Here is a 26427-nt window from a genome sequence, read left to right on the forward strand (position 1 = left end):
AAATGGGAAGCCGTGGGGCGGGCTTGTGGAAGAAAGGACCAAGGTAGCAGGAGAGTGAGTGGCTTTCTGCAGCTCCCTTCAGGCCAGGAAACACACTTTGCAGCAGGGCGGAAGCCAACTGCTGGAATTTGAAACAAATTGGATTAATAGGTGGTGACATGTGTCCATTTGCTTGCATTGCCCGTCTCCATGCCCCATGAATTAACTCTGCCAAAGAAGGAGAGCTTAGCTGGACTTCCAGAAGATGAGAGAGGATTTGACGTGGCCAGGCATGGTGCTATTAGGGTTGGTGTGAGGCTGGATTCCCTTCCAAATGAAGCTGATGCCCAGCAAAGCTTTAAAGCAAAAGGCCCTCCAGTCTTCCATTGCCAAGGAGAGAACAAGTCTTTGCCATAATTCCACCTGTTGACAACAAAACTCAAAACAAGCCAGATTTCTGCTCCAAAGTGCTCAAAACTATTTTGTGAATACATCTTTCTTTTTTGCTTATTTTCTTTGAGGACGACTCTGCAGGTTTCCATACACCTCTTGACTTGGGTGGAAGAGCACAGGGGAGAGTGAGTGCTGCTCCTTGGAAGTGCTCCGGGGAAGTACAGGAATGAGATGATGGTTCAGTACTGTAGCCTAGTGCTCTTGTCTGCTGAAAGCATACGATCAGAGGGCTTGTTCCTCAATGGGAGGGCATGAAGAGGGATCCTGGTTGAATCAGGTAGCAGTTGATGGGGAAGAGTGCTTCCTGAAATTCTGCCACCGCCAATCATCATTGTGGCAGACAGCGCTGGGCTAAAGGGACGAATAGTCTCACCTGGTATAAACCGATTCCTAGATCTCGGATGCTCCTGCCATCAGGGCAGTGGGCTGAATACTTTTCCTCTCCTGCTGAAGGTTGCATTCCCTTGGGGATAATCTGTTGGGTGATGCTGAAGCCAGCGGCATGCAACAATAAGCACGGCAAGCCAAGAGTTTTCCAGGAATCGGAAGATGTATTCCTTGGTTACTGGAGGTCTCAGAGTACATTTTGTTTTCTGAGTCAGCAGATATTACTGACGCATCTAAACCATTTTGTGGCCGTCATGAGGCCTAGCAACACGCTTTCATTCTCTCAAAAAACAAAAGTTCCTCCTGAAAGCTAAATTTGCTACCTATTTCAGATTTTGCACAGTGCATGGAATCTGGCTATGACCTATGCTGTGGAAGAAAACCGCCTGCCCCAGCTCAACGCTACTGGTGGTACATATTGTCTCCTGCTGTTGAGTTGATTCCTAGTCGGTTAGCATCAAATCAAACCCATTATTCCATTCCAATCAATGCAAATCAAGCTCTGCCTAATGAAATGGAGCGAGGGTATCAGGCGTGTGTGCAGCCACCTTTGCCCCTGTAGCCCCCAGGACCTTACTGTAAGTACAGATCCCGATGAGATGGCTGAGGTTGGAAATGACCACAGACATGCTACCCAGCTGTGAGTGCCAAGAGCAGCAGAAACGGCAGTCCCTCAACTCAGCTGTTGCTTCTTCCTTTTTAAAGCTTTCACTCTTTTCATTCTAAACGTTTTAACACATTCTGCGGCTTCAAGCATACCTTCCTTTGCCGCACTGTTTACATTATAAAAAAAGCCCCCCCCCTGTTTCGGAGAGAGACGCAATAATATCACCACCGATTAGACACTACTTTTCAATTTTTATTCCGTTTGTGTCATTAATCCCTAGTCCGTCTCATTTGAGTTAGGGCTGCATTTAGTTGAATTGGTTATGTTTGTCAGTTTAAAAACTTTTAGGCTGTAACTACTGTATACATATACTTTCCCGGGAGTAGATGCCATTGAACTCGGTAGGGCTTGTTTCTGAGTAGGTATGTATAGGATCGCAGCATTAATTGACTGAAGTCCCTGCTTAATCCAGGACAAGATTGTGTCAGTTCATGTATGTCTATGTATGTACAGTATGTGTATATCTATATATCTATATATCTATCACTGCAAATGGCATTTTTAATCTTTAAAAAGAGGTATGCCACATATGAGATGCTGCTTTTTGCAATATATATGCATATAGGAATCTTTTAAAAAAGCCCAAAGAAAGCATGCTTCTTTGTTTCAGTAACACTGTTTCAAGCATATACAAATTTACACAAGTTGAAACAACAGAATAACCAATTAAACAACTAAAACAGTTATGATTAATGGTCTAAATTTATTTAACTAGGTTGCAACCCTCACTTTAATAGGATTAAAAAAATTCATTATCCGCCTTCCTTTGGCCATGATGTCTTCCACCCCCGCCATCTTTTCAGAGTTTTCCTTTCCTATTCTTTGTTTCATAAAATTTATATTTTATATTAAAATTTATATTAAAATTTATATTACAATTTATATACCCCTCAACTGTAAAACAAGACAAAACCCCAACAACCTCAAAGCAGTTTATATATAAAAAAGGTAATGTGATTTTAAAGGACCCATTCAGGTGTAACTTCTGTAACTCTGTTTGACAGGAGACAAATTGGACAGTTTATTGACTTGGGGTTTGGTGAGAATGACTCATGAGTCTTATGAGTTTAGAGGATCTACACGGTAGAGTCATTTTGGAAAAAACTTCTGTTCCATTCTGTTCAGTCATTTTCCTAGTGAGCTGGAATCAGTAGGCTTAACCACACCTAACGATGTAAGATTGCGGCCCTTATCTCTCACCATCTCCTCTGACTGTCAGATAAAAATACAAAATAAAAATAAATCATAGCCCAGACTCTACCTGTAACAAAGTTATATGATGAAAATAAAAAAATAGTTCCATTTTTTAAATAAAACCAAATTAGCTCAATTGTAATCAAATTATAGTGTTGGCCCATCATAATTTCCCCCCGATCCCTTAGAACCCTATTCATTTTGATGCAAGTAGGGAGCATAGGATTTTGAAGATCTCCTCTGTAGGTGCAGCAGAATATCTGAGCCCAGAGGCCTCCTCAGTTCTAGAAACTGTTGGTTGTCTGCTGTTGGTGCTCTGATAATATCTCTGCTGTTGGTGCCCCAGTATCAAAAATATTGGGCCCTAAAATTGGCAGGGGAAACTCTGTTGGTGTTGCTGTTTCTGGGTGTTGCCCAGTTGTCACTGACCTGTGACAGGGCCTTCTTGGGAGTGGCCCTCCCTTTGCAGAACATCCTCCCCAGTGAGGTGCGCCTGTCTCCATCACTATTAGCATTCAGTAAGAATTTGAAAACATTCCTGTTTGCCTCCTGTTTGCATTTGATGGCTGAAAGATACTATACCTATACCTAGCAACCTTGAAAATACCAGCTCGGACTTCCTTTGGGAGGAAGGGTTAGCAAACAAATAAACATCTTGAAATAATCAAATGCCTGCATTGTTTCTTTGTTTAACTTAGCAAGGCTCACTATGACGAAAACTGAAAGTTGTTGCATCCTATCCATGTTGCTGTCTGCTCCTATCCAGGTTTACTTGAAAGTAAGAAAGGCTTCCTTTCAGGGAAGGGTGCTTCTACAATTCTGGCTTTTGTAAGTCAGGAAACAAGTCCCACCAACTTAAAAAAACAACAAACCCAAACCCATCCACATGAAAAGAAAATTCCTTTATTCTAGGGCTCTTACATTTGGTTGGGTTTTTTTGTATTAGCTCATCTTTTGCTTTCTCTTCCTAAGGCAGACATAAAAAGACTCCAGCGTTTATTCTTAGGACATCTGAATAATTATTTATTGAGAAGCCACAGTCCTCACACTGTTACAACTGTTGGCTTGTATAAGGCAAAAAAGCAAGATGGATCCACTATTTTACACAGAAAATAAAAGCTTCCGGAAGGGAGAAGGGGAACCCAAGGACATGCAAGTTACTGGTCCAAATGCAATGTACATGACAAGATATAAAAACCATTGTGAAAACAAAAGGAGATTTAAATTATGATTACAATCTACCAAAAGAAATCTTCGTATATTGTCATTATTATCATTATCATTAGTTATTATTATTATCCTCGTTATTATAAACACATCTGTATAGTCTAAGATTGTAATTAAAGTTGTCCTTTTTACAAACACAGTTATCGGAACTCTGAACAAAAGTGTAACATTTAGAGGGGGGAAAGACGCGGACATAAAACAACTGCTCTGAATCGTCATGTGGACAAGGTGATGAAGGTCAACCCGTTGTGGCAATATGGATGACTATTTTATTCCATTGGTATACCACTTCTACAAAGTTAGCTGTATATATTTGGAGGGAAAGTGCTTGGGTCTATTAAAGGGGAATAATTCCAACTTCCAGTTTATGCATTTCCTAACCCCCCCACCGCCCCCAAATGTACAAAAGAGGTGTCATTTGTAGTAGCCTCACTCTGTTTCGAAGCAATCGGCATCCACAGGAGAGAAACAAATATATGAAAGTACCTGTTTCACTTGTCTTCACAACAATTTACCGTCAATGTATATATAGTACATTAATGAAGCATCATTTATACTTTAGTTATAACAGGGACACACCTAGCATGTTTTCTATGCAGTTATTTTTCCCATTAACAGTTTTAAACAACGGTGCTCCATATTGCTTATGAACATATAGATATGAAATCAGGAAACTCAATGGATCGAAACAGAGGTGCTAAATCTTAAGTACCACACAGCTAAAATGGCAATTGTATTGGTAGACTTTCCATGGGCATTTAGAGCAGACAGAAAATTTCCTAATGTGGCTAAACTGAATAACAGACTAGATTACATGCACTGGTTTCCAGGCTACATCCAAGTTGGGGGGCTTCTAGATCTGGAGAGTTAATCGTCCTCTTCATCTTCTTCATCACTGTCTTTCATGGTGATTCCTTGAAGCCCTCCACCTTCGCTTACGGAGGCTGTGGCTTCTTCTACAGTCAGACGGTTTCGCACTGTGTCATAGGTTTTGCTATTCAAGGTGGAATCCAGGACTCCTTGCAATCGGAAATCTCTGTATGTTTTCTAGGGAGGGGAGGGGTCACGTTGTGGAGAAGAGGAGTAGAAAAATATCACAAACAGGACACAGTAGGGTTCGTACCAGCAAATCTGTTCCAAGTCAGTTCTCTTTTCCCCCTCCCTGCTTTTAGAGAATGTTTATACCTGTGGTATTCTTTGGCCATAATTCTCAACCCACTTACCCCGAATGGTAAACACTGCGAGGCTTATACTAACATTGGCCTTCTGAATATCAGCTGGCACTGACCCAAGAGGCAAACTTTGGTTCTTTTATAACTCAGCAGATGTCTAAGTTGGGACTGCCAACACCACACACAAATTGATTACTATTATGACACATCCAACCCAGTAATAAGACAGTAAAGGTAAAGGGGCCCCTGACCATCAGGTCCAGTCATGTCCGACTCTGGGGTTGCGGCGCTCATCTCGCTCTATAGGCTGAGGGAGCTGGCATTTGTCTGCAGACAGCTTCCGGGTCATGTGGCCAGCATGACAAAGCTGCTTCTGGCGAACCAGAGCAGCGCACGGAAACGCCGTTTACCTTCCCGCTGGAGCAGTACCTATTTATCTACTTGCACTTTGATGTGCTTTCAAACTGCTAGGTGGGCAGGAGCTGGGACCGAGCAACGGGAGCTCACCCCGTTGCGGGGATTCGAACCATCGACCTTCTGATCAGCAAGCCCTACACTCTGTGGTTTAACCCACAGCGCCACCTGGGTCCCCTAAAAAGACAGTAATAGTACAGGATATCCCTATCCAACTGTGGGTATCCTAGTCTGGTAATCTGTTACAGTTGGCTCGACTCTCAACTGAGGAAAGTGGTGCTGTGCTCAGGCCTTCTTGCAGAGGACACACACACACACACACACACACACACATATAGGCATCTGGTTGGCCACTGTTAGAACTGGATCCTGGATTAAAAGGGCCTTTTGCCGGATCCAGCAGGACTCTCCATAAATTCTTAGTGTTGATTATCTCACATGCGTGTGTGGGGAATAAATCCAGTTTTTTGCTGCCCCCCCTCCAACAGTATGGCACTATTGCTGACAATCTGATCAGCGCTACGTGCTCAAACCCTGGTCCAGAAATTACTTGTACGTTGGCCATTTGTGCATAGAGTTCATCATCCCATTTTTCTCTGTAGAATCAGGGTGTGGCTCATTTTTACTGATAAAGCCAACTGCCGTTGCTTCATTGCGTTTTCTGCTGCCTCCATAACCTCTGTTAGTGACTAAACTTGCACATTTTCGTAGAGCCTTAAGCATAAGTCACTAATACCAGTGGGCTGCGTGATGGGGAGGAGACTCTTGTCTGTGGCCACCACCCCTTCAAACCAGCTTCCATACAACTAAAAACTTTAGCTGTTGTGCATCTGTCAGGTGAATAGGAGGTCTGAGGTGGTTTCAGCAGCAGGGAAAAAAGAAAGTCATGCCATGTTGGGTGAAGACATCTCTGCCCCTTCTCTGATGTGAAAAACACCAGGCAAATGCAGCTTGAAACGTGGCAATGAGGAAAGGACCTTGGAGTGTTTTAAGCTGCTAATGTGAACATACATACTTAGCGGATGGAAGTCAGGGTGCTTAGCTTTCCCTATGCCTACAAAACCATGTGTCCAAATGCTCGCCCAGCCATTTGCCCCCTAGCTGGGCTTACTTCTACATTTGGAGAATCCTGGTTGGGGAAAAGCATGCTAAAAACACCATTTATCAGGGAGAATTGGTGGTGGTGGTGGTGGTAGGGAAATTAAGCATCAACTCCCCACACTATGTGACAAGAGAGGGTTGGAAAGCTTGCACTTGTCCCTTGCAAGACAATTCTGCCCGTGCAAGTGGAGGGTAGTTTACAGAATAGATAAGCTGCAAAACTGCACTGTCCACAAATAGTTGTATTTGACTAGGTTTAGAGTCCCTTTGTTTTTAAAGAACACAATTGCAACTTTAAAATGCAAGTATTAGTAAAATTCACATGCTATTTAACACCATGAAACAGTTTAAAGGTGTTTTGTTGGATAGCAAGCACGCCTAGAGAAATTGTTATTTTTAATTTTTATTTTTATTTAGCAACTGCATAGCTGTAACAGCATACAAGACACCTTGAGTGCTTTTCGGTGCCCCTCCAACTAACACATAATAATAATGTGCTGATACCTATCGCTTTTATTGATGAACATTAAAAGCTTTTTAGTAATTTATTCATGCCTTGATTTTCAGAGTACACAATTCTACTATTTTAGCGCTCTTCAATGAAACAGAACCACATAGAACCAAAAATGATCAAATATGTATTTACCTCCCCCTGTGATCTTATTATTTCATGTAAGCCACTGAGATTTCACACTGAAATAATTAACATGTGTCCAGTACACACACACACACACACACACACACACACACACACACACACACAGGGATATCTTATTATCTCTTCCCAGTCCCCTTTAAAAGGCCGTAAACACCTATTGTAAGAGAAATAATTTCAATTACCTATATGCATAATTCAGATTTGTATTTACAATAGTAATTGCACAGAAACTAAAAGGGAAGTCAGTGGTAACAATTCAGCCAACGAATTTTGCAAATGTGAACATTCAAAGGAAAACAATAATGCACATAATCAAACATATGTCTATTTAAAAAAAACAACTGTAAATGATGGCTGATAAATCATGGCTTATCTGTCCAAGAATTAACTGTGCACCTGTGCAACCCTCCCCTGCCCTCAAGCATCCGGCCCGGTACTTTTATCCTAGTTCATTATGCTTCAGTGTTCATGACATCAAAATTAACTGTGGTTTCATATACTTCTTCGTAGGCAGTGATTAAACAGACGTTTCCCTCTTTGGCTGTCCCAGGAAACTATGGTTCAAACAAGCTAGAAGTGCCAAAGCTAGATGGGTGAGGAGGGAACATGCAGGCATATTACTCATTCTCAGAGTGACAAGCCATTGTTTATCACCCCAATATTGCAACATTTGAACTGGGCTATATATGATGGTACAATGCAAATCCTGCCTTTATTCTACCCCACTAGTCTAACGTTTATTTATCAAATTTCTTTGCTGGGAAGCGATGTGATTGTGGGATTCAGCTATGTACTTGAAATGGTTGTGAAAACCAAATGAGACCATAGTGGGAGGAGGCAATCGTGGACCTATGGTTATTGGTCTTTTTTAAATGTCCCAGGCATTCTGACCATTAAGGTTTTATTGCACCCCTGAAAAGCTCCAATTCAATATCCACCCCCCCCCCAAGGCAAGACACCAAATGTTTCTCCTACAGATCACCAGGTGTGGGGTTGTTAACCTGAGATTCTGTTGAACCTTGTCATGGCCGTGGTGCCATTGGGCCTTGGTAGAGGGAAATATATGACCTATCAGGCAAGGAGACAAGCTGTTAGAAATGACATTTGTGATGGATGGGGAACTAGTACCACTTGATAAAGCAAGCAGGAGGCACAAGGCATCTCTCCCAACATATAGGTCAGTTTTCCCCAACCTAGTGCTCTTCAACCCTGAGCACTGGCCATGTTGGCTGGGGCTAAGGGGAGTTGGAGTCCAAGATCTCGATTGCACCAGGTTGGGCAAGGCTGATACAGAGAAATGCTGTAGGATAAATCTTTAAATATTTTGAAAAAAGTGAAGTTGGAGATGTGCCCACAACATGTACTCCTGAATCTGCTTTTGCCAGTAGAATTCAGTAGCTAAGTGGAGTTGGGCCTAGATTCACCCATGGACTTGCTGGGTGGTCTTGAGGAGGTCAATACCTTTCAGCCTCAATTTTCTATCTGAGGAAATGGAACAAGCCTGCATTAGTGACACGGCAACCACTTGAAAATGGAACTGTTTTGGTTGAGGGATTGCAGTGGCATATTGAGAATCAGCAAAACCCACATAGGCGGTGATTCACCCATGTACTATCCTGCATGGCATTGTACCCATATGCTTCTTTTTTCAAGTGCTATCACACCCCTATTGTATTACATGCCTGGGGCCCCTTCTGATTTTATAATTAGTGGTGTGGGAACGGGTGCAGTACGACTCCTTCCTGCATAATTTAGCGTCGTCGGATGTGTATGATCATATGACAAGCAGCCCACCTCATGCAAGCCACCTTATGCCAATGTTGCACTCTCTCCAGGAACTGGAGCAATGCTCATCTGAGAAGGCGCTGCAGCAGGAATGGGGAACTTGTGACCCTCTGTCTGTTGATAGACTCCAACTCCCATCGGTCCCAATGTCAGGAATGACAGACATTGTAGTCCAGCAACATCTGTAGGGCCACGGGTCCCCAGTCCCTGTGCTATATGGGTTCCCCCAAAGTGTGGTCACGCTTCTGATGCCGCCTAGTGGCACAGGAAGGCGCCACGCGGCAGCTCATCTCATGCCACCAAAGATAACATTGGAAGCCACACCCGTGCAGTTAACTTGAGCTCTACAACAAGGATGGAAAACAAGACAGTACAGCAATGTTTACCTAAGGACGAGTTGGATCCGACTAAATTCTTAAACTCAGAGCAGATGTGCTGCTACACTAATGGACCAAAGTTAGTCACATCCATTGATTTCAATGATTCCAAGTGATTTCAATGGACGTGCTATTTCTTTCGTGCATGGAACCTCTTTCCTCCAAGAAACAAAACAGCCTGGACGTAATAAAACATGCTCACCTTTACTATCCTGATAAGGGTTTTCAGTTGATAGATGTGGAGCTGGAGGTCCATGCGGTCTGTCAGCCAGGTGCAAACCATGTTCATGGTGCTGGTGTACCATTGCTGCAAAAGAAGTGAGAGCTTTCCGAGGGGCATGCCAAAGAGCATATATTACGTGCCAAGTATAAAACACAGAACACAGGCAATTGGATACGATCAGGTCTGGCCTCCCCACTCTCCCTTGCCAGTTTGCCAGCACAGGCTCCTTCCTAAGAAGAGAATGAACTTTTAAGCCCACTGAGGTCCAGGAGCTCTTGTCTGACACACTTGGATTCACGACGTGATCTAGAACTTGTATTAGAGTTTTTCTTCTTCTTAGTGGAATCCTCTATCCCTGCATCGCAGCGGGTTGGATTAGTCAAAGCTTGGGGTCCCTTCCAACTCCAGAATTCTATGATCCTCGTTTTTGTTTTGTTTTGCATTACGATTCTATATATCTTCTGTTATTCAGGTGGGGGAAATGGAAGTCTGACACTATCATCAGACTGAACGAATATGTTCTTGTCTTGAACTCCCCCCCCCCCCAAATTTGCAGAAGGTGGAACAGGAGTAAAGCAAATGATTCCATTGCTTTCTAATGTGTGAATCTGTCTCCGGAGCTTCACAATTTTAATTGTGTTTTAAGGGTTTCCAGGAACTGTTCTCGCCGTGAGACTGTTGTGGGTGAGCTGAGAGTTTGTTTGGACCCTGGGTGAGAACCCGGAGGCTGACAGGAAGGGTGTGTCAGAATGAAAATGAATTGATAGTGATTTATACAGTGTGTGTGTGTGTGTGTGTGTGTGTGTGTGTGTGTAACTTTGTATTAATGTAACAGTTTACATGTAACTGTGTTTTTGCATGTGCAATATTTTGCTTAGGTTGTCTGTTGTTGCTTCAGTTTTCTGTGCACCGCTTGGATATATTTTTTATATATTAAGCCGGTATAGAAATTAAATAATCTATCCATAAACCAACCTTCCAGGGACCACATGGCAGTGGTGGGTAGAGCAACAAGGGCACATTTTACCTTTCTACAGTTGCATGGTTTCTATTCACATCTAACTCTTTGATTCTCCATCCAGGCAAGTAAGAGGCATTGCCAGGGTTCAAGGACATGTTTCAGCCTGGCAATGACACCCAAAGAGGATGTGAAACAGGGTCAGTGAGGGGTGTGACTTGGAGAGAGTCCCAAAGGCCAGAAAAAAAAGATGCTTGGAGGCCCAGCCCCGCTGCCAATGAATGCCGAAAAAGTGAGCACACAGCAGTATCCCTACCACAGGCAAGGCGCGGATTGAAATATGCTTGCTTGCAGGGATAATCAGAGAGTCCTTGGACTGGGGCGAGAGTGGTTTGCAAAATCTACTTATTATGGATTTTCCTTTCTGAAGGAGTGCTGAAAAGTATCCTCGGCTGCCAAGTTCACAACAGGGTCCCTGAGGCAGCCGAGTAGGGGTGTGACAGCTTATGTTGTCAGGCAGTCCCCCACATTTCTTATTAGACTTGCACAATTCGAGAGGGTACGTTTTTCGTTCTGTAACTTACTCTAAATTACTCAGCTCTGCCTTTTCTCAGACTGTCACAAACAGAATGTTCTCATTCTCTCGGAGGCTTTTGGGCACAGGCTACCTCATAAATATTTATCGCTTCGGCTTTGCATCCCAAGGTAATGAGGATCTCTTGTTTAATACACGCTGCTTGTTCTTTTTCCCTCCACGGCCCTGGGGCCTTTTCAGTCCCAGGGACAGACAGCCAAAGTACCACCGTTTGCCTGTGGCTACAAACATTTCCAGGAATGAAATGATTGCCATCTTTGCTTTCCTGCTCTTCTGCATTTATTTTTTGGGTGTGTGTGTGTGCGTGCATGCAGATTCAACTCAGATGGTTAAAGATGGTTAAGCTTTTCTCTGTCAACATTAAAAAATAAAATAAAAATCCGAAACCTTATGGAAGTACATGCTGCCGTACCGTGAAATATCAGGGTGACGCCCAATGACATGTATACAACGAAACATAAACCACCGTTTAGACCAGGGGTTCCCAACAAAATTTTCTTGAGGACCCCTCATTGAGCCGCTATTGTGACAAGGACCCCCATTAATTCCTAATCCTAAAATTAAAAAGTGAGAGCCAAATTAAGAGTCTTTTTATATTTTATATTTATACGTTTTTCACACTTACGATTTAGGTTCAATGAACACTGACAAGATCGGTTCGAGAGTCACTGACTTACTTGCTTGAACATCAAATGCATTATCTTCCTCTTTATCTGTAGGCCTTTGTCGTTTTAACGAACCACTTTTTAACCAACGGTCCATTTTTAACTACGCGAACTGTAGCTTCCGCGAAAAACAACACTTTGTTTACAAACACTACTGTTTTGCAAAGAGGCAGTGCGCGCCAGGGAGGAGGGAGGGGAATGGAGAAGACAGGGTACCTGCGCAGTAGCACACAAATGAAGCCGACGCGCGCAAAGCATCTTGGGGAGGTGAGCGTCAGTAGAATGCGCGCGCTGCCTCTTTGCAAAACAGTAGTGTTTGTAAAGCGCCACCTAACGGCATACAGCAGAACTACTGCCTCTATCTAATTCTAGTTTTGCGCTAGACTCTGCTCATGCAGGAAGCGGCCAAAACAAAAATCTGTTATCATACGAAATATATTTTATTTTTTATTCTAATAGCATCTTGCGGACCCCTCTGGCATAGCTCGCGGACCCCTGGGGGTCCGCGGACCACCTGTTGGGAACCACTGGTTTAGACAATGCAAAACAATCGTAAAAATGACCGGCCAGTGAAGAACGCTTAAACAATCGCAGAGGCCTGTTGGCATAAAAGGGTTTTCAAGAGACACCTGAAAGACAAATTAATAATAATGCCTGCTGAATCTCTGTCGGAACAACATGGGACCGGCAATGCTTAAATGTCAGTCAGGGGACCAATTAACAGTGCTACTCCAAATGATCTAAGTTGGCTAGGATATATAAAGGCTCCGGCCAAGAAATATCAATTCACCATTTATACTAGGGCGGCCCAACTTTTCATACCAAGTGGGCTGCAACAGTACTCTGACACGGAACCTGTGGGCTGCACTCTGCCTTGTTGCTTGGGGGGTAAGGGGCAGCAAGGCCAACAAGGCCAACATTTGACGCCCCCCCAGCCGTCACACTGCCTTCCCAGAACTGGCTAAGCGAGGCAACGGGCTTTGGGAAGGGGGCGCGAGGTTCTGATAGGGTCCTTGAGCTCTCAACATCTCCTCCCCAAAGTTGGAAAAGCGCTAACTAGGATTTGGGAAGGAGCAGGAAGACTCTAGGATCCTCTCAGAGCCCTCATAACTCCTTCCCAAAGTCCAGCGTCTTGCTTACCTGGCTTTGGCAAGGCAACTTGAGGGCTGCGGTGTGTGTGTGTGTGGGGGGGGGCAACAAATCTTGCTGAGGGCCGCAAAAAAGGCCTGCATGTTGGACTGGCTTGGTTTGTATCATTCTGCCACCTGATTTGCCCCTCTAGGCTGAACACAACTGTCCCCTGCCAACATCAATTTATTTGTGAGTTATAGTACTTAAAACTCCTAAACGCACTTACACACTTTGAACAAAACACACATAGGATTGCTTTGTAACTTTCAGCTTGTCCCACCGCTTTCCCTGGGAAAGCCTGCTGTTTACTGCTGAATCGGAACAAACGTCAGTCCCTGGAAAACCTGATTGACGTTTGTTCCGATTCAGCAGTAAACAGTGGGTTTTCCTGGGGAAAGCACTGGGGGGACAGAAAAAGCTCTTGGACCCATGCCTAGAAATCACGGGACACGCAGAAATATGGATGAGCCCATTGCTACATTAAAAATGCTCAGTTAACAGCAGAAGCCTAGGCGTGTCTGCTCAGGTGTCCTACTGAGCTTAATGGGACTTCTTTTCAGATATATAAGATCACAACCATATAATGCTAAGGTGAGTAAGGGGTGCTCCACTTACACAGTACATACCGGAGAAAAGCTAGTAGCCAATTGTCACCACTGTCAGTGGCGAAGGTTACACCCCTAAGCACATCTCCTAAGCTGTAGGGATGGGCAGATTGCTCTATTTCTCACATGTTCACTGAAAACCCTATCCGGTCCCATTTCCACATTCATCTGAAACTTTTTTTTTTAAGCAATCAGCATGAAAATCCACCCAGCTTTTTAATTTTCCTCACAGCCCTGCATTTCTGTCTATACATTTAACTTGCCACAGGGGTAGCCAATGTGTCTCTTAGTCACACAGGCTGGGGTCAATGGGAGTTGGCATCCGACAGTGTGAAGAGCACCACGTTGGCTACTCGAATAATAATAATAATAATAATGATAATATATTATTATTATTATTATTATTATTATTATTATTATTATTATTTATACCCCATCTGTCTGGCTGGGTTTCCCCAGCCACTCTGGGTGGCTCCAAACAGAATATATAAAAAAGCGGCAAAACACCAAACATTAAAAACTTCCCTAAACTTAGCACATTTGTGTAAGGGGATTGTGCCCTGAGTGTTCTACGAACCCAGCAACAGCCCTGCAGGGCACCACTTTGGGAATGCCAGGCTGGGATAGTTGGAGGGTGGTAGCTCCTGAGCTCCTAAAAGTAACCACTAGTAGGCAGCAACACAGGAAGCTGCCTTATACGGAGCCAGACCATTGGTCCGTCGAGCTCAGCATTGTCTCATCTGACTGGTTGGAGCTCTCTAGAGCAGGGGTCGGCAAAGATTTTGTGGCTTCGGGGCGGTTCACGGTCCTGCAGATGCCGCGGTGGACAGGAGTGTGTGTGTGTGTGTGTGTGTGTGTGTGTGCGTACAAACACTATTTCCGACACTCCTTCTGGCGCAGAGGTGTGGGCAGCTTCCCATTGGCTGCAGGAGCTTCCTGCAGCCAATGGGAAGCTGGCCAGCATTGCAGAAGGCGGTCCCCGCTCTGCTCTGCGCTGGTTTAGTGCGGCGCACGGGAGCCAACTGAGTGGGCGGCGGGGTCCATGGGCCAGTTAAACAACCCCCCATGGGCCGCTTGTGGCCCATGGGCCCAATAATAATAATAATAATAATAATAATAATAATAATAATAATTTATTATTTATACCCTGCCCATCTGGCTGGGTTTTCCCAGCCACTCTGGGCGGCTTCCAACAGAAATATTAGAATACACCAATTTCTTAAAGATTAAAAGCTTCCTTAAGGTTGCCGACCCTTGCTCTAGAGTTTCAGACTGGATGGAGGGCATTCCCAGCCCTGCCCTGAGATGCCGGGGACAGTTTTTTGGGGGGGACCTGCGAACATCAGTGTGTGCAGAGCTGCTGAACTTCATCTTTGAATATATATATGTAAGCTGTTTGGGGGGGGGGTGGAGAGAGAAAAATGTTATGAATAAATCTGCAAAGTAACACACACTGATGGCAGCAGCAGCAGCAGCACATTTGATGAAAGCCCGCGCTGGGTTCCTGCGCTTCGAGGGAGGTGGTGTCATTACACATCCACCAGAACATCTGCAAACTCCCATTTCCTTTTGGTGGGTTTGAATGGGAGCCTGACCTCCTGTTCCTTGCCATGAACCTTGAGTTCACACTCACAATTTTACATGTTACAGGAAGCCGCAGCTCACTCCAGGGGTGCTGCAAACAGAATCTCAGAAGCCAGATGCAGCCCTGCTTCTTAAATGCACCTGAAGGAGCTGTATTCTCCATTCAAAAAAGAAAGAAAAGAAAAACAGAAAAAGGAGGAGGAGGAGAAGAAGACGAAGAAGAAGAAGAAGAAGAAGAGAAGCCCACATACTAGTAGCTTAAGGTCACTCTGGCCTTTGTAAAGAGTTGGACAAAACCAGGAATGCTTCTGGGGCTGAGTTGTCAGCAGGGTAGCAGAAGGATTACAAGGAACCTGTGACTCTGCCTCTTTCTGCCTTTGCTAGTAGCTTTTGTGTGTGTGTGTGTGAACAAGTGCCATACAACAGATTGAGGCTGGTATAAAGGCCTGGGACTGTGCAAGGAGACCCCCGCTGGGCCTCAGCTGTGCTTGCAATTAGCAATAAGCATGAAATGATTATTGTGGTGGTGGCTGATGGCAATCTGAAGTGACAAGTTTTATTGGGGAGGGGGGAGTTAAAGTAAGTGTGTGTGTGTGTGTGTGTGTGTGTGTGTGTGTGTGTGTGTGTTAAGATGTTCAGGAAAAGTCCTCCCCCTTTGCTTGCAAACCCATTAAGCAAAAGCTCCGGTGCAGTTTAGTCAGAACTATTTTATGTCATTCACAAAGGTCTTACAAAGTCCCGGCTGAAAGAATATTTTCTTCCTCTCACTGCCTCGGAATGGAGTTTTTCTAGGTCACGGATTCTTCCCTGCCCTATTTAGTGTCAAAAAATACCCATTTGCCTCAAATTAGCAGAAAGCTTGTAGTGAAGGGCGAGAGATTAAGCATACAAAATTACTCAGCAGGCGGCCGCTGGATGGATTTTGGGGGGTTGAGAAGTCTTTAAAACTGACTACAAGACATTATATACTTCCGACAAAAGAACATAGTAATCCTACCTGCTTGCTTTAACCACTGTTGTTTGTCCATTATTTTGTGCTTTAATGCCCATGAGAGCAAAACTACGGGCAATGCTGCTCAATAACCATAGTAACTCACACCCATGACCCCGCAGTTCAGTTCTGGCTTTCCAACCAGAACGAATCCAGGCTGCTCAACCCTATTAAGAATAAACGGAGGCACTGCACTGAGAAACTCAAAGGACAAGGCTGTCCTTTCTCTCTCTCTCTCTCTCTCTCTCTCTTCTGGACTGTTTTGAAATACTCAAAAGAGGCTTTGCGACAGACCTTTGAATTCAAGGTGTTCCGAAGGTAACGGATTCAATGGCGTGAGGCAATTCCCCCCCCCCAGCTACACCCGGGATAAAAGCAACACTAGTCAAGGGAAGCGAACAAAAGGGCCATGTGCCCATGGGTGATCACAGCCCTTTTTGGTTTTCGGAAGGCAAGTTTGCGGCTAAATAGCCAGCCCCCACTTCAATAGGCCAGTAAGGTACAAAACCCTCAGACATTCATTTTTCACCAACTCCATATCTCTCTCAACACGCTGGGCTTAGCTCTTGGAGCTATCAATGTGAGGAGGGGGGGGGGGACCATGGTCAACCCTATTATACGTGAGGTGTTCAAATCTGCTTGACTTTTCCATGCAAATGTAAATTGTTCGCAGGGATTCTTAGGTTCAGTTTCTAAACATGGTGCCACAGAAAAATGCATCTCCATGCTAACCTGAGGATTTTTTAAAAAATTAAATTAAGTTGTATATAAAATGCTCACACAATTGGCTACCCTTCTCTCAGTTCATTAAGACTAAAATGAGAATAAGATATTGGAGACGAATTAGAGGAGCAAATCAGGGAACAAAACTACCATTTGGATCCATCTCAGTTAGAACTTGAGAAAATGCTTTAAAGATGAAGATGGTACATCTTTAGGATTAATCACAACACACCCAACTTTTGCTGGCAAGAATGCAATTTAACTGGCTCTCTCGTACACTTGTGATGGCTTTGCCCAAAAATTATTCCCTTTTTTGGGGGAAATGTTTTCAAACAATCAATTGATAGGACAACCAGACCCAAAATTATCCCTACTGTCTTATTTTACTCCTCAGATTAAGAACATAACCAATAAAGACCTCATCCTCCATTTACTAACTGCAGCTAGATTACTGACTACAAAACAACAGGAAAACTCTGAATGCAAATATTTTGAAGCCTGGATTTCACAGGTGTGGCACATTGTGCTTAATGGACAAATGAACCATTTCACAAAAGGAATATTGATCTGGGGGGTGAAAATGACCCACTCCTTCTATACAACATGGTATCCCTTTACTGACTTTGATAAGACAATTGAACGTGGTTTTCACCCTCCATCGACTCAGCGTATCTTATGGAGAGACACTTTTATATGATTGCCTTTCTTGGAACATCTAAATCTACAACCATCAGCCATCATTTTTCTTTCTTTTCCAGACAACAACTGAACTCTGTATGGGTGTTCTGTTACTTAAAATTAAAAATCAATGTTTAAGCAAACAAACAAACAAACAAACTCCCATGTTACTCAATCCACTCATATAAAACTTGTCATTGTGTAAACAGCAAAAGAGCTTTAGGGTACCTTAAAGAGAGATTTTATTACGGTAGATGAAATTAAGAACATTGGCTGGATCAGGCCAATGGTCCATCTTTGTCTGATTTTAAGCTGTATTTCAGTCGATTGCTGAATTTTATGTCTTAATGTATTACATATTTTGATGTTAGCCGCCCTGAGCCTGGTTCTGGCTGGAGAGGGCAGGATATAAATAATAATAATAATAATAATAATAATAATAATAATAATAATAATAATAGCTCAGCACCTCAGCACAACCAGATCCCTGTGGGAAACCAGGGAGCAGAGCATGAGCACTAGAGTGCTCTCCCCTCCTGTGGTTTCCAGCATCTGTTTCCAATGAGAAGGAAGATGCATGTGTTTCCCATTTCAAAGGTGTTGGGGGAATTGGTTCCAAAGGAGTCTCCGTACCTGCCCACAGCATGCTCCCAATCTCCCCCAGCACACATTTTTGTTTCTATTGTTCTCAGTAAGGCAAGGGTGACAGAGGTTTCTGTGGCTGCTGGGAGAAGGGGAGTGGCACAGCTCAGCAATAGAGCGTCGGCTTTGCATGCAGAATGCCCCAGGTTCAATCCAGGCAAGGCTGGAAACACCCCTTGTTCGGAACTCTTGACAGCTTCTGCCAGTCAGTGTAGACCAGGCACCCCCAAACTTCGGCCCTCCAGTTCAATTCCCATCTTCCTCGACCACTGGTCCTGTTAGCTAGGGATCATGGGAGTTGTAGGCCAAGACATCTGGAGGGCCGCAGTTTGGGGGTGCTTGGTGTAGACAGTACTGGGCTAGATGGTCTGACTCGGTAGAAGGTTGCTTCCTGTGGTCATGGCAAGGGCTACTTGATGTTGGCTCTCGCCCTCTGTGTTTGGAGGTTTCTCTTCGCCTTCTGAGACAGTCAATGGTCCCACGACGCCCTCCGAGGGACCACAGGGCAGCAGATGAAGTTGATTAATCAGTTAGGTTAATTTATCAACATAATAATTTGCTGAACTGAAACAGGTGTCCTTGATTAATCAGGCAGCGGGTTTTTCAATTTTATTTTTTTTAAAAAATCCTTGTATTCTAAAAAAGTGTCATCTTAAAAGAAACATTCCTGCCTAAGGGAGTACAAAGGGGTTTTCTAATAACAGTAATATTTCACTTTTTTATTATTTATATGCCGCCCATCTGACTGGGTTGCCTCAGCCACTCTGGGCGGCTTCCATAAAAATATAAAAACACAATAAGATGCTGTGACACAGGTATGTATCATCCCCAGACTTTCTCGCTTCAGAATATATAAATTTTCCACATGTGTAAATTTATACAAAGTTAACTGATTGATTACCAGACTAAAATTCCTAAGATTAATTGAGCAATATTTCTTTAATTGGAAAATAGCTCTAGCTATCATGAATTACGTATAAAAAGGTTACGTATAAAAAGGCAACCACAGCAAATGTTCTAAACAAAAACACCTTTGGGGCAATAGATTCAAGAGTGAGTAGAGCTATTTAATTCCTACCAACAATCCTGCTGCTTCCCCTTGCTCAATTTTGCTGGCCCAGATATTGAACTCTGAAATGGCACACCTGCCTGTCTTCTTGCTTAGAGCCTGGTGGCCAAGATGCAGGGATCACTTTAATGCGAGATCATCAGGGATTGGAAGTGAGCCGGCCTTTGAGCCTCAGGGCAATCTAATATTATACAACAGAAGTCTGAAAACAGCATGCCGTGTGGGCTTCATAATCGTAAGAATCCACTGTATCTGCATTCTTTTTTTCATTTTGCTTTCCTGGATAATGAAAAAGACACCTGCATTCCCAGGCATGTTGTACGGGGCCGGGGTGGGGTGGGGGAGGCACTTAAAAACTGTACTGCACACACACAAAAGAAGGCCCATCAGCACAGACAAATGACCCCCAATGCATTGCTGATTCCAAACAAGCCACTAAGCTACCTGTGAACAGCTCCAACCCAGAGTATGCTTTGACTTCCTGCAGCAGCTCTCAGTCCTGGTAAGTGACCTATGGTAGTTATTTCTGAGGTCAACTGTTTAATGCTGGGTCAAGGATGACAACATTGCAAAATTCACATTGCATTAATTTATCCCTAGAGAGATTAGGGGCAAGTCTTCCAGCTGATCCCATGGATGGCATTTCACAACTGGCCAGCTGCATAATGGGGCTATTCTTATTAAACCTCAGAAGCATTGGGCAGTCAAAGCAAGGCGGAGTACTGCATTGGATGCTTCATGTATCATCATCATCATCATTCTTTATTCGACCGTCACTCAGAAAAGATACATTTCTCAGTACAAAGTTAAAACGTCTAAGACATCTAAAAACTAAAATAAAACATGGGCAGCACTAATAAAGGCTATACAGATAAACCCGCACCAATGCAATCGATTTTACTCTTACGACGCTTGAGAGCTAGGAAGAGAAATTTGGCCACCAATAAAGCTGTTTTCCCAGTGGGGAAAGTCAGGTTGTACATTCAACAAATGTACAACCTGACTTTCTCTGGATAGACAGCTAAGCTGAGATAGGCATGGGGCTATGAGATATTGCCTTAAATCTACATAGAAGGGGCAACTCAGGAGGATATGTTCGGTGGACTCTACCTCACCCAAGGCACAATGGCAAGTTCTCTGGTCGTATGGAAGAAGAAGAAGAAGAAGAAGAAGAAGAAGAAGAAGAAGAAGAAGAAGAAGAAGAAGAAGAAGAAGAAGAAGAGTAGTAGTAGTAGTAGTTTGGATTTGATATCCCGCTTTATCACTACCTGAAGGAGTCTCAAAGCAGCTAACATTCTGCTTTCCCTTCCTCCCCCACAACAGACACCCTGTGAGGTAGGTGGGGCTGAGAGACTTCAGAGAAGTGTGACTAGCCCAAGGTCACCCAGCAGCTGCATGTGGAGGAGCGGAGACACGAACCCGGCTCCCCAGATTACGAGTCTACCACTCTTAACCACTACACCACACTGGCACTTTCCCTCCCTTTTGCCCTTCTGCATAACCTATCATGGTTAGAGGTCACTCATTACTCATTACTATCAAATTCACAGGCTCGTCTGTGCTGGCCATGGGTGGGTAACCTGTAAATCTCCCGAAGTTCCTGGATTTCAATTTCCATCATCCCTGATCATTGTCCATGCTGGATGGGGGGGACGATAGGAATTAGAGTCCCAACATTTGGAGGCCCACAGGCTCCCCACCCCTGCACTGTGTTTTCCTAATTGTAGCTCAGGTTTGCTAACACAATGACTACAGCATCATTATTTGATTTCCACCTCACATGGGCTTGACAAACACACATTGCTCTTGGTGGTTTTATTTCTGAAAGTGGCAGGTTTTGTTTTCGGCAGAACTTAACAATGTGGATCTTCTGGATCTTCTCAGCAAAACCTGTGTATTTGTAGTCAAAGTAATAACAGCATCTCCTACAACTTCCTGCTTCTTTGTTCTAAAGTGCAACAGATATAGCTTAGGTAAATATCAGCCTACTGATGTAGCATTGATTCAGGGACATCTAAACCTGTTTATCCTGAAGCCCTTTCTTCTTACTAAAGACTGGGTACATATGCATTGCAAAAAAAGAAAGAAAGAAAGAAAAAGAATAAAAAAGGGTACCTTGGGTTACAAACACTTCGGGTTACAGACTCTGGTAACCCAGAAATAGTACCTCGGGTTAAGAACTTTACCTCAGAATGAGAACAGAAATCACACGGCAGCAGCGGGAGGCCCCATTAGCTAAAGTGGTACCTCAGGTTAAGAACAGTTTCAGGTTAAGAACGGACCTCCAGAATGAATTAAGTTCGTAACCAGAGGTACCACTGTATTTTGGGTGGTGGTTGTTCCTCACACGCTACAGTGGTTCTCAAAGGTCTTTCGCCAAGGTCTCTGACACCACTTGATACTTGGTCCTTTTCACTGAAGATGCGCAAGGACTGAACCTGCGACCTTCTGCAAACAAACCTGCTGTACTACTGGGTCATGATTCCTCCCAAAAGACCAGAAAATGTACCGTATGATTTCTGAGATCTGTCTCTTTGTCACCATCAAGCATGACCGAGAATGCTTGCTTCTGGCTTGGTTCTCAGTGGTGTCTACTGAGTTATATGGGACATAGTTATCTGTGCACCCATTAAGATTGAACTGAGAGGGGCAAAAACCTGTGTTTCACTGAGATGTTCAGGCAGGGAAAGGTTTTGCACTCTGCAACTTTCAGCCTGCTTTATTCCCCCCATATTTCCATTCGGAGTGGAAGCTCTCTGGGACAAACCTCCCCGCCCCCACTCCAGACTTCTGGGTTATCAGGGATGTGTCAAGTCCGCAACCCAAGCCTGCCTTGGAGTGCATCACAAATGGCTGCCATTCTTACAGGAAAAAAGTACCTGGCACCCAATTGTGGGGGAGGCAATTGCCACCCCCAGCAATCCAGGCGGAGTATTTTTTTGGCTAGTGCACTGGAAATACAACGGTGCAAGTGATGTTACAAAGCAGCAAGTAAAATGTCCAGAGCCCTTCTGGATGGTGCCTTTGAATATAGTCTCCATGGAAAGTTGGGGGAAAGGGAGACTTTCTGCCGCAAAGAAAGGGGGAGCATGGTTTTTCCATGCTAAAGGAAAATATTTTTCTAGCATTGCAGAGGACTCCCCTGCTCAGCACCTGAGGGCCCCAGTCCTGCCACTCACCACCTGGCCTGACGGACTCCATAAAGGACTGCTGCCGCCGCTGCTGGCCAGAAAGGGCTCCGTTTTTGTTTTTTAATTGCTGTTATTTTTTTTTGTACCTGTGTCATTTTAAACTGTGATATTAATGCTGTATTCTTAGTTTTAGATTTTATGTGGAAATGGTTTTCCATTTGGTTGCATATTTTTTGTTGATGTGGTTTAGTTATTGTTTATGACTTTTGTAATTATGTAATTATGTAATTTTTGTAATTATGTAAATCTTGTTACAGGCAGGTAGCCGTGTTGGTTGGGCGTAGTTGAAACAAAATAAATCTTTTCTTTCTTCCAGTAGCACCTTAGAGACCAACTAAGTTTGTCATTGGTAAGAGCTTTCGTGTAAGCCGCCTGAGCATTGCTTTTAACTGTGGAAAGGCGGCATACAAATAAAATGATGATGATCCTGTGTACAGAAATAAGTCCCACTTTATCTTTCAGTGGGATGAAGCCCCTTATCCAGTGCATGCTTTCACCCCATCTGGTGCAGCCCCAACCTGCCCCCAGGAAGGTTAGGGTTGGAGCAGGCAGGGAAAGAGAAATCTCCCACAAGTTGTTTAAGCACAGATAGAATCATGCCCGAATAGCACTACTGTGTGGATATGTTTGCAGCCTTAGATACACTTTCTGAGCTATGGTAATTGATTTCTGGGGCCATGCATGCATAGATATTTTCAGATGAGCATAATGAAAACACAACGAAGCTTCTACCCATAGCTGCCAAGTTCTCCCTTTTTTAAAGGAAAATTCCCTTATGCCGAATAGGCTTCCTCGCGAGTAAAGGGAAAACTTGGCAGCTATGCTTCTACCTGTCCGGTATCTAGCTAGGCCTTCCTTCTTGTGTTGTTGCCCCCCCCTGCCCCATTTCGAAAGCTCAGTTCTGATTTGAATCCTTAGCGTATGAGACACCCTCACAGTAATAAATCTGCTTTTCCCTAAAACAAATCAGTAAGACAAGTTAACTCTGTTACATGCCATTACGATTTAATAGCTCCAATATCTATGAAAACTACCACCGAGCTAATGCTGCAGGCATTGATCAGCAAATCTTAACTATTAATGCTTCCAGTAATAATAATGATAGTTTTTGGGGAGGGTTTAAAAAAAATAAAAAAATAAAAAAGCAAGCTCCCTTCATCCTTTTATTCGGTAGCATAAGAAATTAAACACTTGTGGGCTCATTCTAAAGAGTGAATGAAATTGAATAAGCTACCTAGTACTTGAGTTTCACAGCGAGTGCTTGAATAGAGCAAACCTCCTAAGTTGAATAGGTTGCCTTTTGGGACCAATTTGCCTCTTTTCACTCTTTAGTCTTCCTTTTTTGCTGACAGATGTACAAAGGCGGAACTGCGCTGTGCGGCTTATCTACATACACCCTCAGCAGCTGTCACTTTTGTCGAGCAAGTTAATCAAGCAAATGCCACCATATCCCACTTTCTATAAGGAACAACATGTTATAGAGTAGACAGTAGTCTTGGGAGAGAGAGGGAGAGGGAGAAAGACTTTATTTTAACTTTGATTAGCTTGGTTTTTTCCTCCAAACAAAAGCCTCTCTCTCTCTCTTTCTCTCTCTCTTTTATACTTATGATGCAACTCATTATTTTAGGTTTTGTGTTTTTTTAAAAAAAAGAAATTAAATATCTCAAAAACTCAGTTTTGATTCACAAGGGCAAAAGAAGGGGAAAAGTTGCTAGCCCTCATTGACGTAGAGAAAAGCAGCGGCAATGAGCCATAAAGGCAAACAGGGAAGAAACCCTATATTAAAAAGCAACCAAACAAAAATTATCAACTTAAAAATATAGCGTAGGTTTTTGACAGGGCAGGAGAAACAGCTTTTGAGCAATGTGTATCATTATTATTACTGCCAATCTAGCTGGCTTTTTGCAAAGGTCTTTTCAATGTTGTTTTTTTAAAAAAATTAAATGATTTAAAGACACAGAGAAAGAAAAATGGATGCTTCTGTTTGCACTAATGCTTGTTGATAACAATATATTGTCAATTGCTGAGCCACAAAGATTAGCACAGCAAAAGCTATTTTCTGAATAGCATGCGTGAAAGGCTTGGTCCATTTTCTCCTTGTATTTCATTGTAAGAGAGTTTCAATCACTAGTTGGTATTTATACATGTTCTTTGATAAACTCAACTTGTGTGGCTGTGTGGTTTTTTTTAAAAGAAATCCCTCCCTCATTAGGTACATAATAGTGTTTAATGTTGTAGAGGTTCTTCCCTGCTTTTTTTTCTTTTAAGTCTTTCAAGCTTAAGCATACTTTCCTCTGTTAAAATCATGCTTCAGAACTTCTGACCTATGAAAACAAATAGCTATGAAAACAGTATGATGCATAAAAAATTCTGTCAATAAATCTATACCTATCAGACGTTCACGAATTATGCCACCACCAAGAAACCTCATCTAAACCCGTGAGTGCAGAGCAGCCTGCAACACATCCAAATTAAGTCAGAGCACCTGGATTAACCAGATTGAATCCTGTTACTTCAAACAGGACTAACAGGGTTCTGTCAACATATCTACTTGTACACAGGGAGCGAGCTGCTTCTAAAGCGATGTTCTGTTGATAACAGTGATCAGCACAATCCAATCTAAGTACTGTACCTCTTTGTCCAGCAAATTTTATGACTGGCCCTTTGGTCTATATATATATATATATTGAACAAGAAACTGTCCAGGCCACCCTGCTAAAAAGGAAGCACCTCACTCAATAACAAAGCAAAAGAAAAAAGTCTTATAGAGTTTCTCTCCCCTCACCACACATTGAGACTTTGCGTTTTCCTCATTAGCTCATACCATTTCCTAAACTGTCTCCTTTAAAAGATGAGAGTTGTTAATTAATCGCTCAGTATTTGTGCGGTGTTTTGACTTCGTCTATCGGAGACCTTTGACTCAGTTATGGCCCCAAACAAATGAGAAATATTACAGTGTGATGGATTGTGTGAAAAACCAAGCAGCAGATCTTGCGAATAACGAATCACTCCTGTGAAAAAGAGGTCCTTAAATCTTGGGAAAAGTTGGAAATCTCTCCCCCCCCCCCATTTGTTTATATGTCCTAGTTTAATTCAAAGGGGTGTATTTTATCCACATGAGTTTTGCCATTAAAACTTACTCTAACTACAGTGTCATTTTCAGGGAGAATAACTGGTTGAAATACATTATTGCCCCGACTATAAGTGTAGGCATGTATTTCTTGCGATCACAGTGATACTTTTAAAAAAATAATAATGCTGCATTGATTTGGTTGCCTTAAACAATGCATATAACCCCTCTACAACCGCTTTATACTTTCTCTGCCAGTCTGCTCCCTTTCCTCCTGTACCAGTGAAGCCTTAATCTCACTGGAAATGCATCGATGCAGATAAGTTAGAAAGTCAGTGAGCTTTGAATATTAAAATCATTTGCATTGTTGTTTAATAAGGCTGCAGTGATGGTGTTACATAATAGGTTTAAACTGCTATCCTGAATTATCAATAATCTCCCTCGGCATCAAATTACATCACCCCCCCTCCCCTCCCCTTTGCCGGCTAAAATAAACCACAAAAGAGTTGCTTAAAAATTGTTGAAAAGGTCTGGTCTAGACAAAACAAGGAAGCGAGTTAAGACGGAAGCTTAGATTTGCAGGCACACATACAGCAGAGTTCTTCTCCTTCTGTTTTTGCAGTACATATGGTCCATAAGATCACCCACTGTTTAGGGACTTCTGTGATAGGGTGAGTTAAGGATGGAGTTTCACCCTTAATTGGGATTAAGTTTGACTTGAAACGGTCTACTGCATGGAATTCCCATCACTGTTAATGAAAGTTATGCGCTGAATGAAGTCCCGTGGGTGTTAACAGGCCGTACGCCTTGGGTATAGGTTTCCAGGGCTGAATTTATGGATTTATGGCTTCAGGCTCCCATGGCTGTTAATGGGGGAAATGCATGTTT

General features: G+C 43.2%; 1 protein-coding gene across 6 annotated transcripts in view; it reads right to left on the reverse strand.

The window, feature by feature from the left end:
• Positions 1 to 3594: 3594 nt before the first annotated feature.
• CADPS (calcium dependent secretion activator) overlaps positions 3595 to 26427 on the reverse strand; it is a 376860-nt gene continuing 354027 nt past the window's right edge. For 5 of the 6 annotated variants that reach the window (XM_035106772.2, XM_060271298.1, XM_035106769.2 and 2 more), the window contains 2 exons: positions 9617 to 9721; positions 3596 to 4954 (listed from right to left, as the gene is read on the reverse strand). In XM_035106772.2, the coding sequence (XP_034962663.2) occupies positions 4775 to 4954; positions 9617 to 9721 (285 nt within the window). In that variant the 3' untranslated portion in view covers positions 3596 to 4774. Of the gene's footprint in view, positions 4955 to 9616; positions 9722 to 26427 lie in introns of all 6 variants that reach the window. The other variant, XM_035106756.2, reaches the window with a different exon arrangement.

The sequence above is a fragment of the Zootoca vivipara genome, chromosome 2, assembly GCF_963506605.1.
Source record: "Zootoca vivipara chromosome 2, rZooViv1.1, whole genome shotgun sequence".
In the NCBI taxonomy this organism is placed as follows: domain Eukaryota; kingdom Metazoa; phylum Chordata; class Lepidosauria; order Squamata; family Lacertidae; genus Zootoca; species Zootoca vivipara.